The 23,077-nt window shown below is 46.4% G+C and overlaps 1 protein-coding gene across 2 annotated transcripts in view; it reads left to right on the top strand.

The window, feature by feature from the left end:
- Positions 1–23,077, top strand: part of PTPRN2 (protein tyrosine phosphatase receptor type N2) — a 683,390-nt gene that overhangs the window by 567,035 nt on the left and 93,278 nt on the right. The window contains exon 13 of one of the 2 annotated variants that reach the window (XM_074831706.1): positions 8,518–8,730. The exons of the other annotated variant lie outside the window; for it this stretch is intronic. Within the exon in view, the coding sequence (XP_074687807.1) occupies positions 8,518–8,730 (213 nt within the window). The remainder of the gene's footprint in view (positions 1–8,517; positions 8,731–23,077) is intronic. 2 annotated transcript variants of the gene reach the window in all.

The following is a 23,077-nucleotide window of genomic DNA, read 5'->3' as shown; positions in this document are numbered from 1 at the left end:
GCAACGGGAAACAATGGGGAATAGGAAGCGGGAGGGCACTTCGGGGGGGGGGGGTGTCTGAAGGGGCCTCCCAAGGACCTGTCACCTGCACCCGTCAACCCCCCCTCGCTTCCCGTTTGCTCTTGTCCCGCTCCCGCAGCCGGGGCTCTCCGCGGGCAGATGCTTCGGGGGTGCCCCCGCAGCGTGTTTATCGGCGGCGTGCTGTAATTTGGGGGAGACGGGGAAGGGTGCGGGGTCCGTTTCGTTATAAGGGTCGGCGCTGCTCCGGGCACCTGCGTGGAAAAGCGGCTTTAACTGGGAGTTAGGGTTGCGCAGCGCCGGGCACAGCACGGCCCCGCTCGCCCGCACCGGCACTGCACCCGCTCTTAGCAGTCCCTGCCGTGATTTATTTAACCGGGCTCCGCCACTGTCCCGTGGCAGCACACCGCTTCTTCCTGATTTCGTGTGTTATTTGGAGAACCAGGACGGGAGGGTGGAAAGTTTGAACCTCCTTTGCTTAGCACTGTGTGGTGGGGTTTTTTTTATGGAGGGAGATTTTTTCAGGAAGGAACGTTGAGGGCTTCTTTGCTGTATTGTCATGCAAATGATCTTTAGGTTTTCCTTGCTGTCCTTGTTTGATTTTATTTTTGGCTTTCCGTCATTGTTCTACCCTGCGCTTCCATCTTGCAAGAGTGACACCAAAAAAAAAATAAATAAAAGGAAAAGAAAAAAAGATGGGGATGAGCGCGTAAAAAAAAATAACAAAAAAAAAAATCCAACACCCCCCCCCCCCCCCCCCATCCACAACAGAAAACCCCAAACAGCTTTTCCAAATGAGTGACACAGCCCGTGTCCATTCACCGCCTCACTCCGGCGAAGGGTTTCTCGCCAGCCCAGACCTCCTTAGCCAATTGCTGCCAGCAACATGTGGAGGGGAGGCATCGCTATAGCAACCGGTGGATGGGCCATGTGCGGCAGCCGGCAGGGGCTGCCAGCGGCCCGATATAAGGAGGGCAGCGCCGGGGCGCGCCGGCATCCTCCGCCCGCGCCCGCGCCCCGCGGGGACCGCCCGGGGCCGCCGGCTCCCCCCGCCCCGCCGGGCCGGGCCGGGCTGCGCCGCGGGCTGCCGGGAGCGCTTGTGCCCGCCGCCGCCTTTGTCTCCGCTGGGGAGGGAAGGGGAGGGGGGGGGGAGAGGGGGAAGTTTTGGCACCGGAGGAGGATTGCTAGAGCCCGCCGAGGTGCGCCGAGCCCTCCCCGGGAGGAGCCCGGCCCGGCAGGCCGGCTGCGGCGCCATGGCAGCAGGTAAATGCGGCGGAGGAGCGGGTTGCGGGGGGAGCGCCGCGTTTCGAGGCGGCCCGGCCGGGGCTGGCGTGTGCGCGGCGTGGGGCGGGAGGAGCGAGCGGGATGGGGGGCAGCCGCCGCCGCCCGCCCCGTCGGTCGAGGCCGGGCCGCGTCTCCGCGAAGCAGCGCGAGCGGCGGGCGGGGCGGCGGGAGCGGCACTTCGCCACCTCCCGGCCCCGCCGCTCCGAAAGCCCCGGGCGGCCCCGGCCGAGCGGTGCCCCTGGGCGCGGGGCCGTCAAACTGGAGCGGGGCGGGAGGGGGCAGCGGGCCCGGCGGGGCGAGGACGTGCCCCCCCCGCCCCCCTCGGCCCGCTCATGGCTTGGTGCCCGCAGGACGGGCCCCCCCGCGGCGGGAGCGCCGAGGCGGCCGCCGGAGCCGCGTCCCCCGGCGGTCCCGCTCCCTGCTCGGCCGGCGGGGCCTCCGGCTCTGCCGGCGTGCTACCGAGAGACGGCTCGCTCGTTGGCGCTGGGTTTTGAGGGCGCTTTATCTAATCCCGAAATTATGTGCCTTCAGCATCAGCATTAGATCAGCGCTGGCACTACGGCCTGTGTTTCTCTTGCTTGCTGGAGATACTTGATTAAGCTCGGCTATCGCTGACTGTCCTCTTGGCTCGGTGCTGACACTTTGTGACTTGGACCTGCTGAGTCCCTCTGTTCAGCTGTTTCACTCTGGCTTACAAAGCCTGGGCTGAGGAGGAAACCGGCTTCCTGGTGCTCCCGTTCTGCTGCTTTCCCCAAATTGCTCCCGAGTCCTTAGAGATGGGAATGGAAGTTTCTCACCGTGGTGTCTCTGCGCCCTTCTCTTCTTGCTGCCACCCCAGAGGTGCGCTGCACAGCTTCGGGCAGGACGGGCCATGCTCCTCCATCGCCGGCTCTCACCTACCTCCTCCACAGGCATGGATGTGGCTGTCCGGTTTCCCGAGTCGTGTGTTATCCCTGCAGCGTCTCAGTGATGCTGTATGTAGGCTTTTGTGCCTCTGCTGTACTCTTTAACTAAATGCTGACTTAAAAAACCCCCAGATCTTCAGGAAGATCTTGAAGCTCTTTAAATTTCCTCTTTTGCCGCCTCATTCCTTCCACGTCACAAACTTCTTCGGGGTTCTTGAATATTTTGGCATTTCAGCATCTCCTTGTAGTGGGATTCAGGATAATAGCTATAATTTCTTGTAACTCTAACCAGAAACTTCACTTCTGTTTGCCTTTAGGAAGCCAGAAGAAAATATCTACCATTGATCAAGGGATCTTTGAACTCACTGAATTCTTGATTGTATTCAGTCATTGTTTGTGGTATTAATCCCACTAAAAGGTATAGAGACGCTCCAGAGTGCTTTGTGGTGTTGAAGGTTGCGGAAAGATCATTGTACCCCTACAGATGAATAGATCTGTGGCTCTTGCAGTGACCTTTCTCAGTGATTTGAATAAGCTGCAGTTCCCAGAAATCCATCTGCCTTTTGTGTTTGTCGATTTGTCTAATCTTTCCGACCCCTAAAAGAAGCAAAAAGTACCTTCCCATCCGATTTCATCCTCCCGAGTAAAAGCGTTAAATTGACCTCATTTCAGGTGATGAACTGACATCTGCTGAAAGTGATCCTGGCATCAGGCGAGCTTTCCGGGGCGGAGGGGGGAAGAGGGAGGCAGAGGATAGCAGCCCCAGAAATCTCCTATTAACTGTAAAGATAGTACCTTAAAACACCAACAAGTAGCCCGGACCATGCAGCTCGTGGTGAACGCAAGGAACATTATATGCTCTGAAGGTGAACATCCCCAGGCCCTGCTGCCCCAGCCTAAACTGACTGGGAGCGCAAAGCAGGGGAAGAAAAGGAGGAATCAAAACCAAGGGAGATGCTGCTTTCCCTTGTGTTTGCTTTCTTATTTTACTAAAGGAAACAAAAAATCTTATCTGTAGGCTTCCCGGGGACAGATTAGGGCAGCCAGACTCCTCCTGATGTAAAGCGTTTCTCTGGTTTTCTAGTAACCTATCAAAACTTAACGAGCGCAGTGTATCTCAACCTGTGTCTCAGAAAACCTTAAAGAGGGAAATGACTAGAAGTGAATTGAAGTTTTGATTTATCTAAGCGAGCAGACATACACAGATGTGTGTGTATGTATATATGAATACATATTGTATATATATCTATCTCCTTACACACCCACACACCTCTCTCTTCATGTTTTCTGTTAAGGAAATAATACACATATCCTTTATGGTTTGTTTTAATGTCACTGGCTGAGACTATTAGCAAAGGATCCTCTTAAAAAAATCCCCCAATGAACTAAAACTTCTTTTAGTGAAGTTTATTTTTAAGAATAATGATTTTCTTGTAGAATTCTTTTCTTCTGCCTAGGCACTTTTTTTCCCTCCTTGAATGGCAGATTTGCAAGTACAATTTCATCTGCACAGAGGAACAATAGCTTTCAGTTGCACAAAGGATTTCTCCCACCCTGAATCCAAACCACAATGCCTCTTGCTCTGATAATAGCTTCTGAAAAGATTTTGTAATGCACAGAATTAATACATGATTATTTCCGCCTCACTTCCCTCATTTATTAGATTCTATAGTGAATTCCAAATTAAAAATAGCACCTCTTGAGTTTTTTAACATTCTAATATTTTGAAACAAATCATATTCCGAAGTTCCTCTTTTTGCCCATGTTTACTAAGAAATCTGCATTTTTTTATTATTGCTTAGAGACAAATCTGTGTAGTATAAATGTAAAAATCAAGGCATGCAAGAATTGCAAAAAAATTACAGTGTCAAGTTGGTTTAAAATGAATTGTAGTGATTTTTCCTTTGCAAACTGGAAGAGAGGTCGGCTACAGTTAACTGGCAAACTGGGTTCTAACTCAGGAATATCTTTTTTAATTTATGAAGCAAAACAAAACATCAACTTCAGCTAGAGTTTTGCCTCAGCAAGGACCAGAATCAGGCCCCGTGTCCTAAAGAAAATAATGAAGTGTAATTCTGCTGAGGCATCTGGAAGGTGAGCTTTCACATCACTGCATGGGGAGCTCCTCTCTGCTCTTACAAAGACTTTCTCCCACACTTCCAACATAGGTGTGAGAACTTATTTACATGAAAGCGTACATTAAATATTTACTGACATTTGCCTGGAATTCGTTTGAAATGTCGGCTGTTCTGCTGCATCATGGGATGACACCGCGGAACAGGACGCTGCTCTTTGATTAGAACAGTGATTTGTGACTCCAGCGCTATGGCTGCTCTAGTTACTGACTCACTTTTGGGTGTATATAAAACACATTCTGTCAGGGGACCAGGAAAGCCTACATGAGATCAGATCCTAAGCATTTTTTCTTCCCTCTTAAATAAAAACAACCAACCACAAACCCTCACAGAAGCGTTGTACTTCAAGCAAACACTGTTGAGTGTAAGTGGTAGGTGTGATGTTGTTCTGAGACAGGGTAAATCTTTGCCTTCTCCATTTAAGCTCAGGCCGGGCCGTTTCAAAGCTAGTAAAGACTGGCTGAACATCTCCAAAGCCTCTGTATTTAGAGTCACTTCCTAAGCTATCCATTTAGGAATAAGTTGTTTTTCCTTCACTGGGACTCTGTGATACTACACAATTTTCCAAGGAGAAAATCATTCAGAGGAATGTCAATATATTCAGTTACGTAAAGTTTAAAAAATGCATAGTTACATGTAGCTGAGTTTAATAATTAATTATGTGTAATTTATGGGGTCTATTTATTTGTTAAGCTGGGGGGGGGGGGGGGGGGGAGGGAAGGTGATTTGTTTTTCTTGTTATGCAACAGCTATTGTTCCCCTTCCACCCCAGGCACACGCACCATGGCAGCCCCAACCAGCACAGGCAGAGGTGTTCTGCTTTAAAAGACATCCGCCTGTAAATGTCAAATTCATAAATATTTAAACATTTTTCTTTCAATTTCAAGTCAAGTCTGACAGGACGCCTCTAATTAACCCTGGGCTTCGTTTCAGGCTGGGGCCTTATTGCAGGGAAGAATCAGGGATTTAAGCGAGGCGGGGGAATCTGTGCTCCTGGCTGGAGGAGGTGGGGGGGAAGAGGGAGGGAGCTGGTAACTAACTCGTTGGATTAATTTTTACCCGTTTCATAATATGATGTTCGGTCAGACATCAAGCAGGATGAAAGGGCAGCGGGTTTCTCCAGCTGAGTTGGGGGCAGTGGGGGCTGTTTCCTAAAGGTCCCCTGAGGGGACACGCCCGGGGGGGCCGGGTCCCGCTGCTCTCTGCGGCGCCGGGTGTCCCCAGCCCAGGGCCCGGGAGCACCGCCGGTGCGGGACGCGGAGCCAGAGCCGGGCGGCGGGACTTCGCCGTCGGCTTTACTCGGCGGTTTCTGCGGGGAGGCGCAGCTGGCAGCAGTCGCCGATGCCACGGTGTTTCCCGGGGGCGGCGTGGGGGCTGGCCGAGGTGGCCCTAAGCACCAACCCCCCCGGAGGCAGGGAGGGGAGAGGGGACCCCGACCGGAGCGGCTCCGGAGGCGCTCCCCGTGAAGGGGGGGGGGGGGGGGGGGATGGGGAGGAGCGGGGTGAAGGGCCGGCGGCCCCGCGGCGGAGCCCCTCTCCCTTCCCTATCAGCCGCCTCGACGGGGCGGGCACGGCCGGGCGGCGGCGCAGGCGGAGAGCGGCGGGCAGCGGCCGGGCCCCTTCGCCCCGTGGCCCCTTCCCTCCCGCGGGGCCACCACCCCCTTTGCGGGCGCGGAGGGTCGGGGCAGGGCTGGTCCCGTTCCCCCCCAGACGCGTGTAGAGCTTCTGCAAGCCCTCGCCTGCCTGAAGCCCATCGCTAGGGACACGGCTACACCGGCTCCCCACGGAAGATGCTTACCGAACAGTAAGCAATGCTAAACACCCCACGGAAGGTTTCTAACTCTTCCCTGGGTGTCGCGTCCTCGGGTGCAGCCGCGCGCTGGGGACGTGGGGGGTGTCTCGGCGAGCACTTCTCTTAAGGGCAGCTCCGGCTCCGCGGGGAAAACTGCCTGGCGAAGTTGGAAGCGACACCTAAAACCACTGTAACTACACGGGGAGAAAGGCCAGCGCGCTCTTTCTCTCCCCCGCTTTTACTCGGGGCATTTGACAGCACTTTGCTCCCATCGTCCTCATCGTTTCTCCCGTGTAGCCCTTTCCCCGGGTGCTTGCGCGGCCCTTTCTCGCGGCAACCGGAGAAAGAAAAGCGTTTAAAACCGGCGTTGCGAAAGCCGAGAATCAAGAGATTCAGGAGCAGCGCCCGAAACCGCCCGCCAGCCCCTGCCTCCCCGGCGGCGGCGCTGCCCCTGTGCCCACCCGGGGTCCGGGGACGGCGGGGGGGCGGCCCGAGCCGCCCGGGGAGCGGGGCCGGTCCGCGGGGGGTCCCGGCCGGGGGAGGGGGGGAGGGGGGGGCGGGGCGCGGCTTGTCCCGGCCTCGCTGATGGGAGGCCCAGCACCGCGGAGAGGGGGATTAACGTCCCGGGGCGCAGCGCTCGGGGAGGGGGCGCCGGCACTTTCGCGGGAGCTGCCTATTTAGATGCAGATTGCGACCTCTGGCCCCGAGGGGACGGCGGCCTTTCACGGAGATGCTAATGGCAGAGCGCAGCAGCCCCTTACCCCCCACCCCCCCGGGCCCCCAGGGCCGAGGCGGCGGGAGCTGCGAGCAGGCGGCGGCTGCCGTCGGTGCTGCCCCTCGCGGGTCTCCTTCGCAAACCCTCCCTTCCCCTGCCCGGGGCGCAGGGCGGGCAGCGGGGCGGGCCGCGGCCGCGCTCCCCCAGGGGCGGCCGGGGCAGGTGCCCGGCTCGGGGGGGGGGGGGTGGAGGGGAGGGGGGGGCGCGGGGAGGCGGCCTCGGAGCCCCCCGGGGCCGGGGCGGGCGGGGGGGGACTGGCAGCCCTGTCCTCCTGGTGGCTGTTGGGATTTGGAGGAGGGGCCGGCTGCGGTTTAGGGGAGGGAAGGGGGGAGGCGGCGGGTCTGGCGGGAGCGGCGGTGGTTGCGCGGGCGCGGAGGCGGTGGCACATGCCTGGCCTGGGCGAGCCCTGCGCCCGCCCCCCGCCGCCCAGGGTTTACAAACCCGGCAAGGCAATCCTCCTCCTCCCTCCTCCTCCTCCTCCCTCCTCCTCCTCCTCTTCTGCTCGGCGCATCCAGGCAAGAAAATCCGGGAGTTTTACTGAACCTGCATTTCCATTAACTCGGCCTCAGCCCCGGCTAATCCGCAGCACTGAAGGCGAGGAGGCTAATTAATGACAAGCTTTTACAGTCAAGACCAGCGATAATTGCTTTGGTGGCCTTTATGATTACAAGATAAAAATGGACCGGGCCTGACATAAGAGCCACTGTGTACACTGCAAGACAGGAGGAAATTAAGAGCTGGCTAGCTGAATACGGAGCAGAAAATTACTAATAGAGGAGAGATAATGAATAGGCCGGCTAGGCATTCATGGGGAAAAATCCATTTTGTTACCACGCGAAATTAGGTGGTGGAAAGGAGTTTGCTAATTGTTCTCATCTTGTAGCAACCAGGACTGAGGCAGGGGCGTGCTTTTCAATTCATTTCCCTGGTAATTGTGAAAGGGGGAATGCAGGCCAAATGAGTCTTGCTGCAATTTGCGCGCCTGGTCTTTTCATTTTCATGTTGCGTTTTTAATTGTTGCTAATATAGCTTATAATGAAGCTAATGAGGGGAAATTATTGTACAACTTTTTAGCACATGGAGACAAGTGAAATGCACTAGAAGGATTCTCTCCTATTGCTGCAAAAATAATAGTAATCTGGAGGAGTTTGGAACTATCGCGCTTTTTTTTATCCTTTTCCTTCTACAACAGACAAAAGGAAGGACCGCCACCTACTTTTTTTTTTTTTCCTCTCTCCGTCGTTCCTTGTTTTATTTTTCACTCCAAGGAAAAAAAAAATGGGATTTTCCCTGGCTGCCCCCGTCGCAGCCCCTGGCCCTGACCGCGGTCCGGCGGGGCGGCGGGGGGTGCGCGGAGCTGCGGGGCGCACCGCGGTGTTTGCGCGCAGCGAGCGCGCCCGCCTCCGCCTCTCGGTAGTTAAACGCAAACCGCAGGGAGAGGAGGGGATGGAGGGGGGCATGCCAGCAGTGCTGTCCCTGCCCGCCCCTTCGCCTCCATCCTTGGCTGAAAGTTAGCGCTGCCGGGTGTCTTCCCCCGACGGGCTCCCCTTCCTCCGCGCTGCTCCGCGACCACGCAACTCAGGCGCTGCCTCTCTCTCCTTCCCTGCAGAAAAGCAACGTCCCGCCGCTCCCGCAGCGCGGGGAAGAGGCAGAGTCCGCCAAATTCCTCCTCCTCACCCTCCTCTCCCTCGCCTGCATCGCCGGGGTCCTGGCGGCGTCGGGGGTCGCCTACTGCCTCCGCCACCGCGCCCGCCGCCGGCTGAAAGAGAAGCTCTCGGCCCTGGGGGCCGACGCCGGCTCCGACGCCCCCGCTGCTTATCAGGTAAGCACCAAGCTTTCCTCCTCCGGCCCTGCCCCCCCGGGGTGCCCGGCAGAGCCCGGGGGGACCCTTCTCCTATCGGGAGGCGAGGGGGTGGGTTTGTTTCCGACGCTGCCCTCCCCCCCTCCCCCCCCCCCCCGGCTCCATTCATGTTCCCGCCGATTCACTGTAGCAGCTTTTTACTGCTGGGTATTAATCTTGGCTATTCTGGGAGTTGCTGTAAATTCGTGCTTAATTAGAAACATTAAAAAAAAAAAAGCCCTTGCCATTGAAATTCTCTGAAAAATAACATTAATATCCATAATCTGTCACCCCTGCCACTATTAATAACGAAAAATCTTTACCATTTATGAGGAATGGATTGCACGGTTATCTGAAGATGTCTCTCTTTTTGAGTAATCGACTTCTTCGGGGTCTGATATGAAAAGAGCCTTTGACCTGATCTGTTGCCACCTTCTGCCATTATTCAGATAAAATGAAATCTAATGCTGATAGATGGGGAGGTAAACCAGGACTGGTTCTGAGAGAACAATGGTAGCAGATGTGTACCCAGTAATACGGGAGGACTGCACTCAGGTTTCCTGAAATAAATCAGAAACCTCAGGCTTTCTCTTTCAAGAGTATTGGGTGGAGAGACACTCTGCGTCTCCCTGAAGTTTGTTTTAGATCGTGGCACTTATTTTGTGGTGTGTTATTGGTGTGGTAATTCGTGTGTTATGGTCATATACCACACAACCTTCCTCTGTTATCCCAAAATATTTGGAATGAGACCAGGAAAAAGAATTCAGAAATGCATAAATATTGTTGCTGTACTATCCATGTCTGCTGTGCACTCGTAGGGTCTCGCTAATGGCACTCTTTTGTCAAGTTTTATTTCACCTTCTTGTTCTGCTTAGGATCAGACATTATGGCCCTTCTGTATTCTGGAGCTGAGATAGATTCAAATTGGCAGCTGGGAGTCATACGGGAATAAACTCATGCTTCCTCCCAAAGTTTGGGTCTGCCTGTACCTCTTACATGTTAAAGATGTAATATATTAAGTATGTCTCCACAGGCTGGGTCCAGGGAGATTTTAGTACAGAAAGATAAATACGAATGTTTCTGTACCAATTAGTATCTTCAGGAATGGTTTTGGTTTTCAGCTTATATGGAATGTTTACTTAAAAAAAATCTTTAAATTAGTTTAGATCTTTAAATTTAATGGCTTCCAAAGCAAGAGAGAGCGAGAGCAAGAGCATTTTCAGCGAAAAAAAGGAGAGTCCCCCAGGATAAAATGTGAACAAAACAGCAGTTTGTCAAATCAGTTTTGTTGGCCAAATAGACTGTGGCCGTAAATATTTTTGTTTGGTTTTAACAGGGAACTCGCTGTTGGCTTATTTAAACCACAAGCGCTAGGTAGTCTTTTTCTTCCGTGAAACATGAATACGAGAATTCTTAATTTTAAAAAAAAGCCCTCCAGGTTCCAAAATCACACTTGAAACTGAATTTGTGATAATTAACAGGACAATCTTCCTACTGACAGCTCTAATTAATAGTATCTGTAATTAAAATCGTGCCCTTCCAGCAGGAAAATTGTTTGAATTTCTTGGAGTGACCTTTTTTGCCATTTCTCCTGGGAGTATAGTGGTTAAGTTGATATTGATTTTATAATGAGCTCTGGTTTGTTTAATAAGAATCTGTAATCCAGACACTAAATGAAATGTGTGCTTCATTTCTTCTTGCCAGATTTATATATATTTTAAAATCTTCCTCGTTAGATCTGAGAGTGACATTTTCTGTTTAAAAACAACAACAACGCTTCAGGGATGCTGCTCAGTTTTTCAATAGCAAGACTGTATTAATATTCTTTGTTTCTGACCTTTGGGCCCAGTCCTAACCGCCTGACTTCTTAAACATTTCCATTGGTTTTTCAGGGGAACTGCAGTCAGGAGTGGGAGGAAAAATGTTTTTCCTTAAATACAAAGGTTTCTAAGGGCTTGGCTCTCCTCCCGTGGAAGTAAATGGGAATTTTGCCATTTGTTTCAATGGCAGCAGTAGGAGGCCCCAGTATAGGCAGACAAAATACTCGGGCAGTTTTGATGATGCTAAGTAGCGTTTTATCAAAATGAATCACTGAGCCTGGTTCTGTATATAATAAACTATTCACATGGATTTGAAGAGAAATAGGATTGAACCCTATTCGCATCGTCAAAATCGCCTTAATGTTGCGCTGTGTTAAATGTAATGGATATCTGGTGTGATGCATGTTTTGGATAACATGAATTAGGTCTCAGAAAAGCATCAATTATCTTTTTCCTCATCTTCTCTGATTCTCATAGGGAAATAATGTAATCAGTATTAATACGGGGGGAAGAAAAAAGCAGATAGCTTTCAAAATTGTACCTGCTTTGTTCTCTTCTGTTAAATATTTCCCAAGTATCTGCTCAGTTAGCTCAGTGTATTTTAAAAATATGAAATATTTCAGCAGCTGCTGCCACTAGACTTTAAAGCACCATACTCCCAATATGTTGCTGTTTACAGCTTAAGTGACAATTCTTTTTTTTTTTAATTTGAAGGGGAAGAAATTGGTTGGTATAAAAGGGCCTGGTCGCCCAGTGTGAATCAGAGAGAGCACTGAAATACCACTTTGATTCACATGCTTCTCAAAATGTCAGTGGTTTATATCTTCACATAAACAAGACTGACCTAAATTTTCAACATTTAGCAGAAGGATTTTTCATCCTAACCCAGTTCAGCCAGGAGAGTTCATTTGGGCTTCTACTCCTTCCTCACTCATCCTGTGAACTTTGAAGAGTTTTTTCCCACCCCCACCCCCCCCCCCTTCTCATTTTGGGAAGGGGGAAACAGACAAACCATATTCTCAAAGAAACAGCAGGCTGGCTGCTAAGTCTGCCCCCACACACACACACCGGCGGTGTGACACTTGTCATGCAACCTCACTCTCCCTCGGGCGCTCACCTGCTAGCAGGAGCAGTTCTTGTGTGAGCACACTTACCTACTAACACAAGTACTTCTTGTGTAAATGCATGTAGAAGTGACCAGTTTTAGGCAGGACAACCAATACCATTTAAAAGTTGAAGCAGGCAAATAAAATCTCTGCGGTGCCCCTGGTAAGCTGCCAAATGGCCCAATACCTCCTGAAGATGTATCTGGTTCTTCATGGGGCTGGTACGGCAAGCAGCTGGCCTTCAGAGTGTTAAAGTAAGGTCTGGGAGACTAAACCTTATTGAAAGACTAAGTAACACTAGGAGGGATAGGTACACAATTGCAACTTCATTTATCTTTGAGTAAACAACAAAATTACAGGCTAGTTTAATTAGACATCAGCTAAGGAGCTCTTCAAAATTAATGGAAATAGCGTATCTCATAAAATGTTGCACGTGCATAAAACACATTTTATACATAAAGGTGGACAGTTTTTGTGCACCTTTTAAACACATCTCCTGTCCTTTCAAATCACATGTGTAATGATTAGATAAGTCAGCGTTAGCATTCAGGGATGACTAAAAAGAGGTTCTTACTGCCTCCGCGGTGCCCCTGCGCATGCGCGCACCTGCACCCGTGTTTTTAATTGTTGCTCGTGTTGCTTTGATCTTCTTTGAAAAGCAAGTTTAGCATTCTGCAAGCCCACTCTCTGGTCCAGGAGATTAGGGCAGAAGCGTTTTAGGAATTTTCAGCAGACGCTCTTTGATTTATTTCACAACACTGAGCAGATTTTCTTCATGCACTTTGAAGCCTTTAGAACATAACCCAGAGAAAAACGGGCATTCAGACATCAGGGGCGGGCTGCAAACAGGGCCACTAAGTGCACATCGTACTTGTCACTACTCCCATTAGCGAGCAATTTATTAATGTAATGAGTGTATGTTAGTGACTGCTACTATTTAGGGATGCTCTGTTTGATTCAGGGTGATGTATTTGAGAGTCCAGCTGAACCCTGGCTTTTGACCCCTGTGCAGGGAATGCTGGGTTGTGCAAGATGTTAAATCATCAGCATATTTTATACTTTGCTCTGCAGAACTTTCCTATGAGCATGGTCTTCTGCATCACTGATAATGCTCTGCAAAATGTTGCCCATAACGGAATTTAAAGGCAAAAGTTAAAATGCACTGAAGCTGCATTCAGAAAGCCTGCCTTTTAATATTTTATGTCAATAATGTTCTTTTTAATATTCCCTCATCTCAGCCAAAAGAACTTTCTTTAAAAAGTGAAGGGGCAAAGACCAAACAATTTACAGTGAAGTTCCTTCTTAAACTGCCTGAAGTATTCAAGGTTACATGAGCTGTGCACTGTCAGTGCAGCTGGATTACATCATCAACTGTTTTAAAAAAATTGTTCAAATAACTTGATTTGGCAGGCATATAATTGTAAATTATATGTAAATTCTACATTATTACATGTATTATATTATATATAAATTATATATGCCTTTGTCAAATGCAGTCTTATTAATTACATGATCCTTCTGAATTCAAAGCCACTGAGAACTTCTCTGTGCTTTTATAGATTTGATCCTGCTGGTATTTTTTATTAGAGATGTTAAGAACACTATTTATGACAATTACATTAAATATTTTGCTGCAAATATTTTAAAAGGCTCGAATTGAAAGAATCCACTGGAAACATACTCTCTACTTAACCATCATGCCTAGTTTGTGTGTTTAAATACAGATAATTCGTTACCTTTAATACGACTTCATATTTTACACTCTAGACTGACTTTCATAAGCAAACTTGTTATTACAGTATTACACCTTAATGTTATAATAATACTGTATATAAACTCATTAGAAAATGGTATTTTGTGAACTAAGTGAAATGGAAAGAAAAAAGAAAAAAAAATTGCTCTTTTTTGTCAAGTTCTCGGTAATATTCCAATTAACATCAGGGTTGGGACCAAAGAAAACTGGTAAACTGGGGATAATCAGTACCAAAAAGTATTACCTCCTATCTATGTAAAGCTTCATTTTCAAGGACCCTCACTACAGTTAAGCAAAAAAGATACCACTGAGGACGAAGTGTATTCAGTACATGAGTATTTAGTAAGCTTTTCAGTAAGGAATACATTTAGTAAGCATTTTGGATAGTTGAAAATCTTGCCTTAAGGCTGAATGCTACGAAGGGCTTGCTTGTGTTTTCTTCTGGGAAAACAAAGGACATAACGCATTTTTAATCTTTTCTTTTCCTGTGTCCTTATTAAAAGGGAAAAAAAAAAGATTATCTCATGTGACCATGTAAAACACCAGGGCAAACTGTAATTGTCTGTAATAAAACATACATGGGGAGGTATATGTATTAGAAGAGTTCTTGTCCATTTAAGGCTGCTTATTGTGTATTATGTGAACAATTTTCTCTATCTTTAATTAGAATTTTGTCTTAAAATAAATTCTCAGGAACCTGCAAATACATTGTGTGTAATGTTGTTACATAAACCACTGTAATTTAGGGTGAGACAGTTTTCACGATATACAAAACATATATTCTACACAATAGTCATGCATAGCAATAATGGGAGAGGATAAAGAAGGGGGGAGTGTTTTAAGGTGATTAGAAAAGAGTTTACCTTATGTTTAAACACTTCATTGAAGTCAGACAGTAGATGTCCAAAGCAGAATGAGGCAAAACAGGAGGTGTACAAATATGGATTTAACTTTTAATCTGTTTTTTATCTGATTAGTGTTCAGAACAATCCACAATTCCTGTGGTGCAGTGGACTATGTAATTCCCTAACCTTGCTTCCTGTGGTAGCCATAAAATTGAGTTAAATGGTAGTAATGTTCAAAATAGCATTTCAAAATACTGTATGAATTTATAAATCAGCAGAAATGTATCAAACATGCCCGTTTGATAAATCGGGGTATAAATAACAAACCCCTAGCATTTAAAATCAATTTCAAAATACTGCTTAATGAGAAATGCCCATAAATGCCGAAGCTCAATGGCACAGATTTCAGAGGGCACTTCAGGAAATCTGAATTTGAGCTTGTTGTGTCTGTCTGCGAGGAGCAGTGCTCTCCCATCGCCCCTTCCCCTGCTCTGCCCACTGCTCCAGCACGCACGGCCCCACAGTGGGGCAGCCCTGGGGGAACCACGCTGGCTGTGCAAGGGAGGCGTGTTGGGCTTGTTACGAATGGCTCTCACTCAAGCTTTTCCTATTTGAGAAAATAACTTTTATAAATTACTCAGTGTTGGAGAAATGGACTTGCCCTGACCAGAGAGGGTTTTACCTTCGCAGCCCAGGTTCTGGGCTGCTGCAGCAGTGGCAGTGCAGCAACACTTTGAGTCAAACACTCTTTACATTAGAGCAAGCAGCGGAGAGAGAGGATTTTTGCAGGTATGGAAGGAAAATGAGTATACATGCAACTCCTGGAGTGTTTGGATGAGAAGGTGCCATGTGGGTTTAGGTTTGAGTAATATAAACCATCTTTTTCCATCAGTTGTCAGTTTATCTGCATAGGACTAGTGCAGAGTAACAGAGAGAAGGTGATGTTGACCCTTTCCTCTTACGTGACTTTGTTGTTCCCTGTCTAAAGAATATGGTGTTTGAGCTTGGTGTTTTGTGGAACAAGGACAAACGTGCTCCAAGCATCTTGCAGTATAATTTCTGTGTATTTAGGGTGTAAGAAAATGCTAAGAAAAAAACAGTAGGAGGGGAAATTCAGTTAGTGACTCATTTTTAATTACTGGGAAATCCAGAGTCCCTACCCAAACAGGCATTTCTTAGAAAATGTGCTGGAGGTGCTCTGGACTTGCAGGCTGCATCTCGCCTGGTAAATTAAACCGGTAAATTGTTCAAATGGCTCTGGCACCATTTCAGGCCAAGCCACCCAACTTTCTCCCAGTTTCTCAGCACAGTTAGCACAGGCCAAGAAAAAGACATATATTCATTCACCAGACAGTTTTCTTAATAATTTGACTGTGGCCACCCAGCTATAGAGGGTGAGAATTACTGTTGCTTTATCTGCCCTAACTCCCCGTCCTGGACCACCAAGGTCTGGGCTCCTGCTCCCGAGCATCCTGCTCCCAAGCATCTGGCTCCTGCGCATCCTGCTTCTGCTTCAGAGCCCCTTCCACCCGTCCCTGCCGTGCTGCGGGCTGTTTGCCAGCTGAGCGTGGGCTGGTTCTGGATAAGTACAATGGATTGTCTCCCTCTGGTAAATTGATTATGTCCCAGTGCCTGTATGTTATAAAGAAGCCAAAGATAACCACAGCCTTGCCTAATGGGCTGGAGAGTATTTGATCTGCAGTCCCAGGCAGTACATCATCTCAAGTGTCCTGATTTCTTTCTGGAATAACTATACTGTCTTCAGTGGCATTTTTTTTCTGATGTAATGTAGAGGATAATCAGGCCTGTCTTTCCCACACACTTCTGCCCTTTTTTCTGTTTTAGGATTTTCCTTTTTCTTTTGGAGCAGCTCTGTTATCCTGTTTCAGATTTGACACATTCTTCTATTGTATATTCTCTGAACGCTCAGCAGCTAACACTGCTATCTGGCTTGCTGAGCCTTTCATATTCCTTCAGAGTGCTGCACTAGAAGAAAAAAATACATTTTTTAAAGTTTTTAGCTGGGAAGCTTTCTTATTTGCAGAATGAATCTTGTACCAGGGTCACGTTTCCTAGAAGAGAGTAGAAGTTAATTGTGTGTACATAAAGAACTGTTGTAGACGATGTTTGTCAGTTCTTGTAGGACCATGATGCCTGCGAACAGGAACAGGTTTCACTTTACTCTCTGAAGTCTGTAAGGTACATAAAAAGCATTCTTCCTACTGCTTTCTTCTGGGTGCATCTGTTCGTCCTGCACACCGGTCTCACACAGTGGGCAGTGAGGGGGGAGAGGAGTGGGGGAGGCAGCATCGCTTCCTTTCTCCTTCTCCGTGCAGGCAGAGATGTGTTGTGCTTGGCAGTGTGCTGGCAGAGCAGGTTCACGTCCTGCCCAAAGCCAGTGAGATCTCAGCTTCAGAGGTCTTTGTCCTTCCTGCACTGTGTTTGTGCTTAGCCTTAGTGAAGGATTTGAGTCTGATCGCAGCCACCTAAGGTTTTACACTGGTAAACCCATACAAACTCGGCTGTTTTGTGGGACAGGTAAACAAAATAGGCTTCAAATCCCAGCTCTTGCAGGGATGTCACAAAGTTGAATATTCTGAGTGGACTGTGATGTTTTCACTTGTTTTATTGTAGTATAAACTATAAGAGAAGAAGTTTGGGTAAAGCAGACTGGAGCTCGCCTGGGGTCATGCTGCTCAATTGTTTCAGTCTTCACAAAGGCACAAGTGAGAGGTGCTGTCTCGAACAGCCTTGAGAGCATGCATGACACATGAGGGCCGGGGGACCCATGGATGGCCTGTGTGCAGAGCTACAAAGAGTTGGATGCTGAGGATGTGATTTGCGTTGACTGGACAAGAGGCCTCATTTCATTCCTCTCAACAGGGACAAAGCTGCTGCTCCAGGCATGAGGACCTCCTATCCAGGATATTTTCTTTTTCATATGCTTACATGCACAACAGAGATCTAAATGCTTTCTATCAGTTTAAATAACTGTAGAAGAAAATTTGAGTGGTTTAATGCACACCAGCAAGGTATGGTAAAGGACTGAGAGAACTCACCTGACTTCTTTGTACTGTGATTTTTGCTATTACAGGTTCTAAGCTCTCATGGCACCAGTGTGTGTCACTGCAGTGTAAGTCAGCTGGGACACCCCTGCAGCTCTTCGTATTCCAGTTCAGGTTCTCAGCTTTCAGCACACAGATCCAGTTTTTGTCACTTGCATTCTTACCAAACAACCAAACCAAGACAGTGAAGAAGGGAGACTGTAAAAGGACACTTCTAGAAGTTAAATCCTTCAAAGAACCAAAATTAATTTGAAGGAGGGTGGGAAAGAATAGTTTTTGAATTGGAGACAATGAAATTTAGTGTAGGTAGCTTATCCAGAGGAGAAAATGCATGAGGTTTTCTCTAAGCTTTGCTGACCAGTTTCTAGACTTTTTGCCAAAGACAAATGAGTGGTGTTTTATTGATGTTTGCTTGGGATGACTGCATTCTGAACAAGGACAGATTTTGATCAGGGAAATAGTTTGTTAAATTCTTAATATTTCAGACTGATAAAATCCTATTCAGTTTTGGTGCAGTTCTTATTTTTTTTGTTTTCCTGTCTAGCAAACATAGTTGCAGGCTTCTTGGTGATTCCTGCTTTTTCCTTCTACATTCGACTGCTGCTGCTTTGCAGAACCATGTTCTGGCAGCATCTGGGAGATCTCAGAAGTGGCTGATCTTGCCCTCCAAAGTGGGAACAGCTCATCATGATTGTGATAAAACTCACTTTTGATATTGGGTTTACATGCTTACCTCGGCTGATTAAAATCACTCCCTTTCCCCTCATTGGATGTTACCTAACTTGGGGATATATGCATTTCATGCAGGTGAGGTGGCTTTTCCTTGGTCATGCTGTCTGACAGCAGCAGAGGTATATGGCTTGAAGTGGGCTGCAGTAGAGCTATAACTACCAACCCTACACATTTTCTAGTACTGCTGGTCTGAACATCCCCCTAATCTTCAGAAATGTATCGGAGAGAATGTTCACGTCAGAGATATACTGATCTTTCCCACTAACTATTAATAGAAGAACAAGGGAAAGGTGAAAAGGAAAAATTTGGTATGCTCCTGCTTTTCTGACAGCGTGGGGAAAAAACCCTTGGATTTTACTTTTTTACAACTTCTCAACTGGAGTTCATCCTGGCTTCCTGGGAAAGAAAAATGCCTCGTGTGGAGTGATATGGTGTGATTTGCTGGAAGAGGTTTTGCTACAGTGGATCACAGGGAAACGTGCCAGTGGCTGGCTGTCCACGTAAGATAGGAGGAGAAATCTGATGGAGCTGAATGTAGTTTTGGGAGCAAGAACAATCTGCAAATGTAAATTCATGTTATATAGTGAAATTACGTCATACAGCATCTCCCTCTGTACTCTAGGGAAATAATATGTACAGTAAAATGGGAATGTGAGCATGTAAATTCCATATACTGTCACCCACAAGAGTGAAATAAAGAGCTGCAATTCCTAATTAACCTCACTGAAAAGCTCTCGCGTGTGAAGTTGAAGCATACAGAAGGGTTGCCTAGCAAGCTGTTCCAAATTTCAGCTTCTTTTTGAAGGTCTGGGTCAACCCAATGGCTCTCCAGGCACTGTCGACTAATAATTTTGTTTGCTTGTTTGAGGGCTTTAGAAGTTAATTAAGTATAAATCGATGCTTGAGGCTTCTGTGAGTGCTGGTCACTCCATTGCCAAAGGAATGCTGCAGAAATGGAGGGAGTGAGGAAAAGGTGGCAAGACTGATTAAGGGCATGGAAAAACTTGTATGAAGAGGGATTGAAAAGACAGATTATTTCTTCTAAAACAGTAACAAGTGGCAGTGTAGAAAAGAAAAAAGCATATAAAATGAGGAACTGAAGAAAGAGTGAAAATCTTATTCTGTCTTCTGCCTAGCACAAGGGCAAAGATGTTCAGTTATATTAGATACATAGAAGTCTAATAGAGGAAAAGCTGTCTGCATACTGCCATGTGCAACGCTATTTGTGCAGAATGTTGTTGATGCACCAGTTGTTAGCAGGAATGTCAAAAACCAAAAAAACACATGAGAAAAAAATCTTGTAGGTAATAAAATACTTGATGATGTTTTAGAACATGTCTGTAACTTCATGCCTCAGGTTTTAAAATAATCCAAAATTAAGATGTGGCCATTTTAGGAATATGCCTGCCTTGTATGTGTTCCCCTGTGTTGTTCCCGTGGTGCTTCTTGCAGACAAACTGGTGCCTGGTGAAGAGGTCCAGGGTGGAGTGATGACCCCTGTGCTTGCATGAGTTGGCAAAGGGAAACCCAGGAGCTGCAGTAATGGCCAAGGAAGTTCTTTTCTTTGAACACACATTAACTCCTTGCTGCTGCTGCAGGATATTTATTGGAAGTGGTGCCATGAAGCAGGTTAGGGATGGTGTGGAGGTCTGCAGCTCTCCTCTGGGCAGGCAGTGCCAGGGCATGACCATGATTCAGTTGAGAGTGCGGTTGTACGAAGAGGCAGGGGAGAGCCCAAGAGAAATGTGCGTTTTTGCTGTTCTTGCCATTTTCTCCAAAATATGAAGTCTCCGTGCAACTCTGACCATCAGTACTAAGTATAGATTTTCCAGTATCTCCCGTAACGCTAATAAAGCAAACATGTAGGTATATTGACCAACATTTTTGATCCTTGAAGACTTCTGTGGTGTGTGATAGAAAGAATGTCTGTTCTCAGAGACACAATGGAACTCATACATACTGTTTTATCCCATAGTTAAGTAGAGTTTCTCTGTGTTACCAAAGATGTGGCTCATAATAACCTGCTCTGACTTATGAGCAACGTTGTGCTTTATAGAGCCTTTTTTTACACTGTTCCCTTGTTCACAAAATTTGCATTTGTTTTTCCTTGCAGAGGTAAAGAGTGCTTTCATTTTTATTTTCATTGGGGAATGGGTGGAAAGCAATGACTTTAGTTTTCAAATCAGGAGAGGGTAAGGACTCACAATTTCAGCTGTCATGATAGATGATGTTATGAAAAAAAAATTGTCGCTGATGGCCATCCTTGACAGATACTTCCTTATCCCAGCATCACTTCTTATGTGTATAGCCGCCTTCTACGAAAAAAAGTATTTGAGGTTTCTAGAAGTTTTTAGGACTTGTTTTTTGTATTTCTCTGACTGGTTTTAGTACCTCTGTTACCATGAATGCAGTTACACAGACTTAAGGAGAAGCAATAATAATCCTTGCAGTGGTGTAAAATAACATTTTTAGACATAAACTTGCGGCTATGTGTTTGTTTCTTTCCAGGCTGGAAGTGCATGCTGAGTCCTGCTGGCATCTGGGAATTCCTATTTCTAGCAGAAATGATTTCCCATTTTTAGTCCTACAGGGCAATAAAATAGTGGACTACACGGCCTTAATGTATAGCTTTCCTGAGAAACTACAGCTGGCTTGGGACTGCATTTTTTGTCTACTTTGGGCCCCAGGCAACTATAAACGCTGGGAGTCGAAAAGGAAACATTTGTGGCAGTTATCTTTTAGAGCGCTGGCATCTGCTGGAAGCTGGTCAGGCTTTGGGTAGGTTAGACAAAGTCAAAATACATGAGGAATTTGCACATGGTTCTGCATGGCCTTTCAGGTTAATTCAATCATTACGACAGTTTATTTGTAGCCCATACTGTGCTGTATGGCTCTTGCTGTGCTAGTGGTGAATTTACTGTGCAGATTCATATTAAGAAGCAGCTGTGCCCTCATGAGCATGTATTTGAGTTAGTTAAGATGAACAAAATATGGAAAAGGTGAAGTTTGTTTTACACATTATTTTTCTCTGTCTAGTTAGTCCTTAAGAAATCTTTCCTCTCTCAGCTTCATAGTTACTATATACTTGTAAAACACCGCATGCAACCACAGCTGAAATGTGGGAAATGCAACTTAGAAACCAGCACTGGTTGAAACCACCAAAAAAATGTGGTGTTTTTTTGGTTTGGTTTGGTTTGGTTTGGTTTTTTGTGACAGGTAGGTCAGTCTCATATCCCGCTGCTTCCAGAATTACAGTTGTCTGAATTGCAAGACCGGTAATGCTCAGACGCTGTCAGGGACACCCTGAGAAAAACCTGTGTGCTTTTATACCAGTAGATCTCAGGTGACTTCAGGTCTATGGTTTGCAGACCTTTCCTGTTAGAAATAGTCCCTGGTTTCTGTGGAGGTATCCAGGTAGTCTTTTTAAATCTTGAGAGAAACCACTGTGATGTCATTATGACCATGATGTTATTATGCACGGAACATACCAGTCCAAATCAGTTTAAAGAAACATTAACTTTCTTCGTATATCTTCTATCTGTGAAGTCCAGTGTACTGCAGTCATGTTAAGTCAGGCATCTGTTTCATAAAACTCTTCCCTCTTTTAGAACAAGGATATAAACTGTTGTACTTACTTACACAGTCCTAGTTAGAGTGGCCTCTTGTATTTTTGTATAGGAAAAAAAATCTCTAGTAAAGTAACTTAAACATGGTATTCAAATTTCACTGATCTTTTGGAAAACAGTATTATCCCCAAAGATGCCTGTGCTTTGCTGGCATGGATAGCAGGGAAAGCACACTACCATTACTTCAGGGAAATATCATTAGACCTGTGCTCTCATGTCTTCCTTGGCGACACGAGCCACATAAAAGACCTCTCCCTCCTTCAGGAGCTTCTGGGCTGTTTAGATGTCTACTTCATTGATGGGAGGTTACTGAAAGAATTAAAGTAAATACATTTCCTTAAGCTGTATTGCATAGTCAGAGTCTTCGGCTCTGTGCACGCCAGAAATTTTCACATCTACTAGACTTCTAGAGATGTGTAGAAGACTGTGATGGCTTTTTGTTTTCTTGATTTGGTAGGATAAGATTGTGCAAATGCTTGAATTTAAAAGAGGGAATAAAGCAAATACATACAAATAAAGAAAAATTTATTTTCCATATAAAGATAACCATGTTTTCTTTGCCTTTCCCCTCCTGCATGGCCTCTAGTTTCTTTATGTACATGAAGCAAGGGGAATCATAATTACATGAGTCATCACCAGGAAACACTTGCAATGCTAAAATAATTGAAATTTTTAATTTCGCAAACCATAATCAAAATTGGGATTTTGTTAGGAAAATGAGGCTGGAGCCTGTGTTTGGCTACAGTGCTCTCAAAGAGAAGCAGCAGCCCTACCTTTTGGGTCATTTAAAAACCAAACAAAGCAAAACCCCTACACTGAGACTCAAGAGTTACATCCAGATATACAGAGGGTGGTGCAGTACGAGAGGGGAGATAGTAAACTGAACCGGAGAGATTAAGGCTGTTTTGACAATCAAGTAAATACATTCTAGTTTTTTAAAATTATTTTTCTTCCAAGATCTATCACATATAAGTCTAGATAAATATGAATTGTACAAAGTATGGATTATGTAATGATACATTTGATGCTGTATCTCTCAAAATACTACTCTCAAAAGATTTTTCCAATGTCTCCCTTTGTTCCTTTTCTGAAAGCACACTGATCTCAGTAGTTGCCTTTTCTAGCAAGGATAGAAAATATATGTACAAATATTCCACATATGTAAACAGCTCTTTTACTCCTGGACAAAAAGTATGTTAAAATGAAACTAAAGCTTGGAAGTATGTTTCAATAACTCAAAAATAAATGGTAATAAAGCTGTAATTATCCCCAAAGCTACAAACACAGTAAATAAGTTAAAGTTAAATTTATAACACCTGCAAGCATATTAAGTATGCAAAAGCAAAACAAAGGCAGCCAAATGACTTTAGCTTCACCCTGTA

This window comes from Strix aluco, chromosome 1 (assembly GCF_031877795.1).
Source record: "Strix aluco isolate bStrAlu1 chromosome 1, bStrAlu1.hap1, whole genome shotgun sequence".
NCBI classification, from domain to species: Eukaryota; Metazoa; Chordata; class Aves; order Strigiformes; family Strigidae; genus Strix; species Strix aluco.
This window is presented reverse-complemented; position numbering and strand designations above follow the sequence as displayed.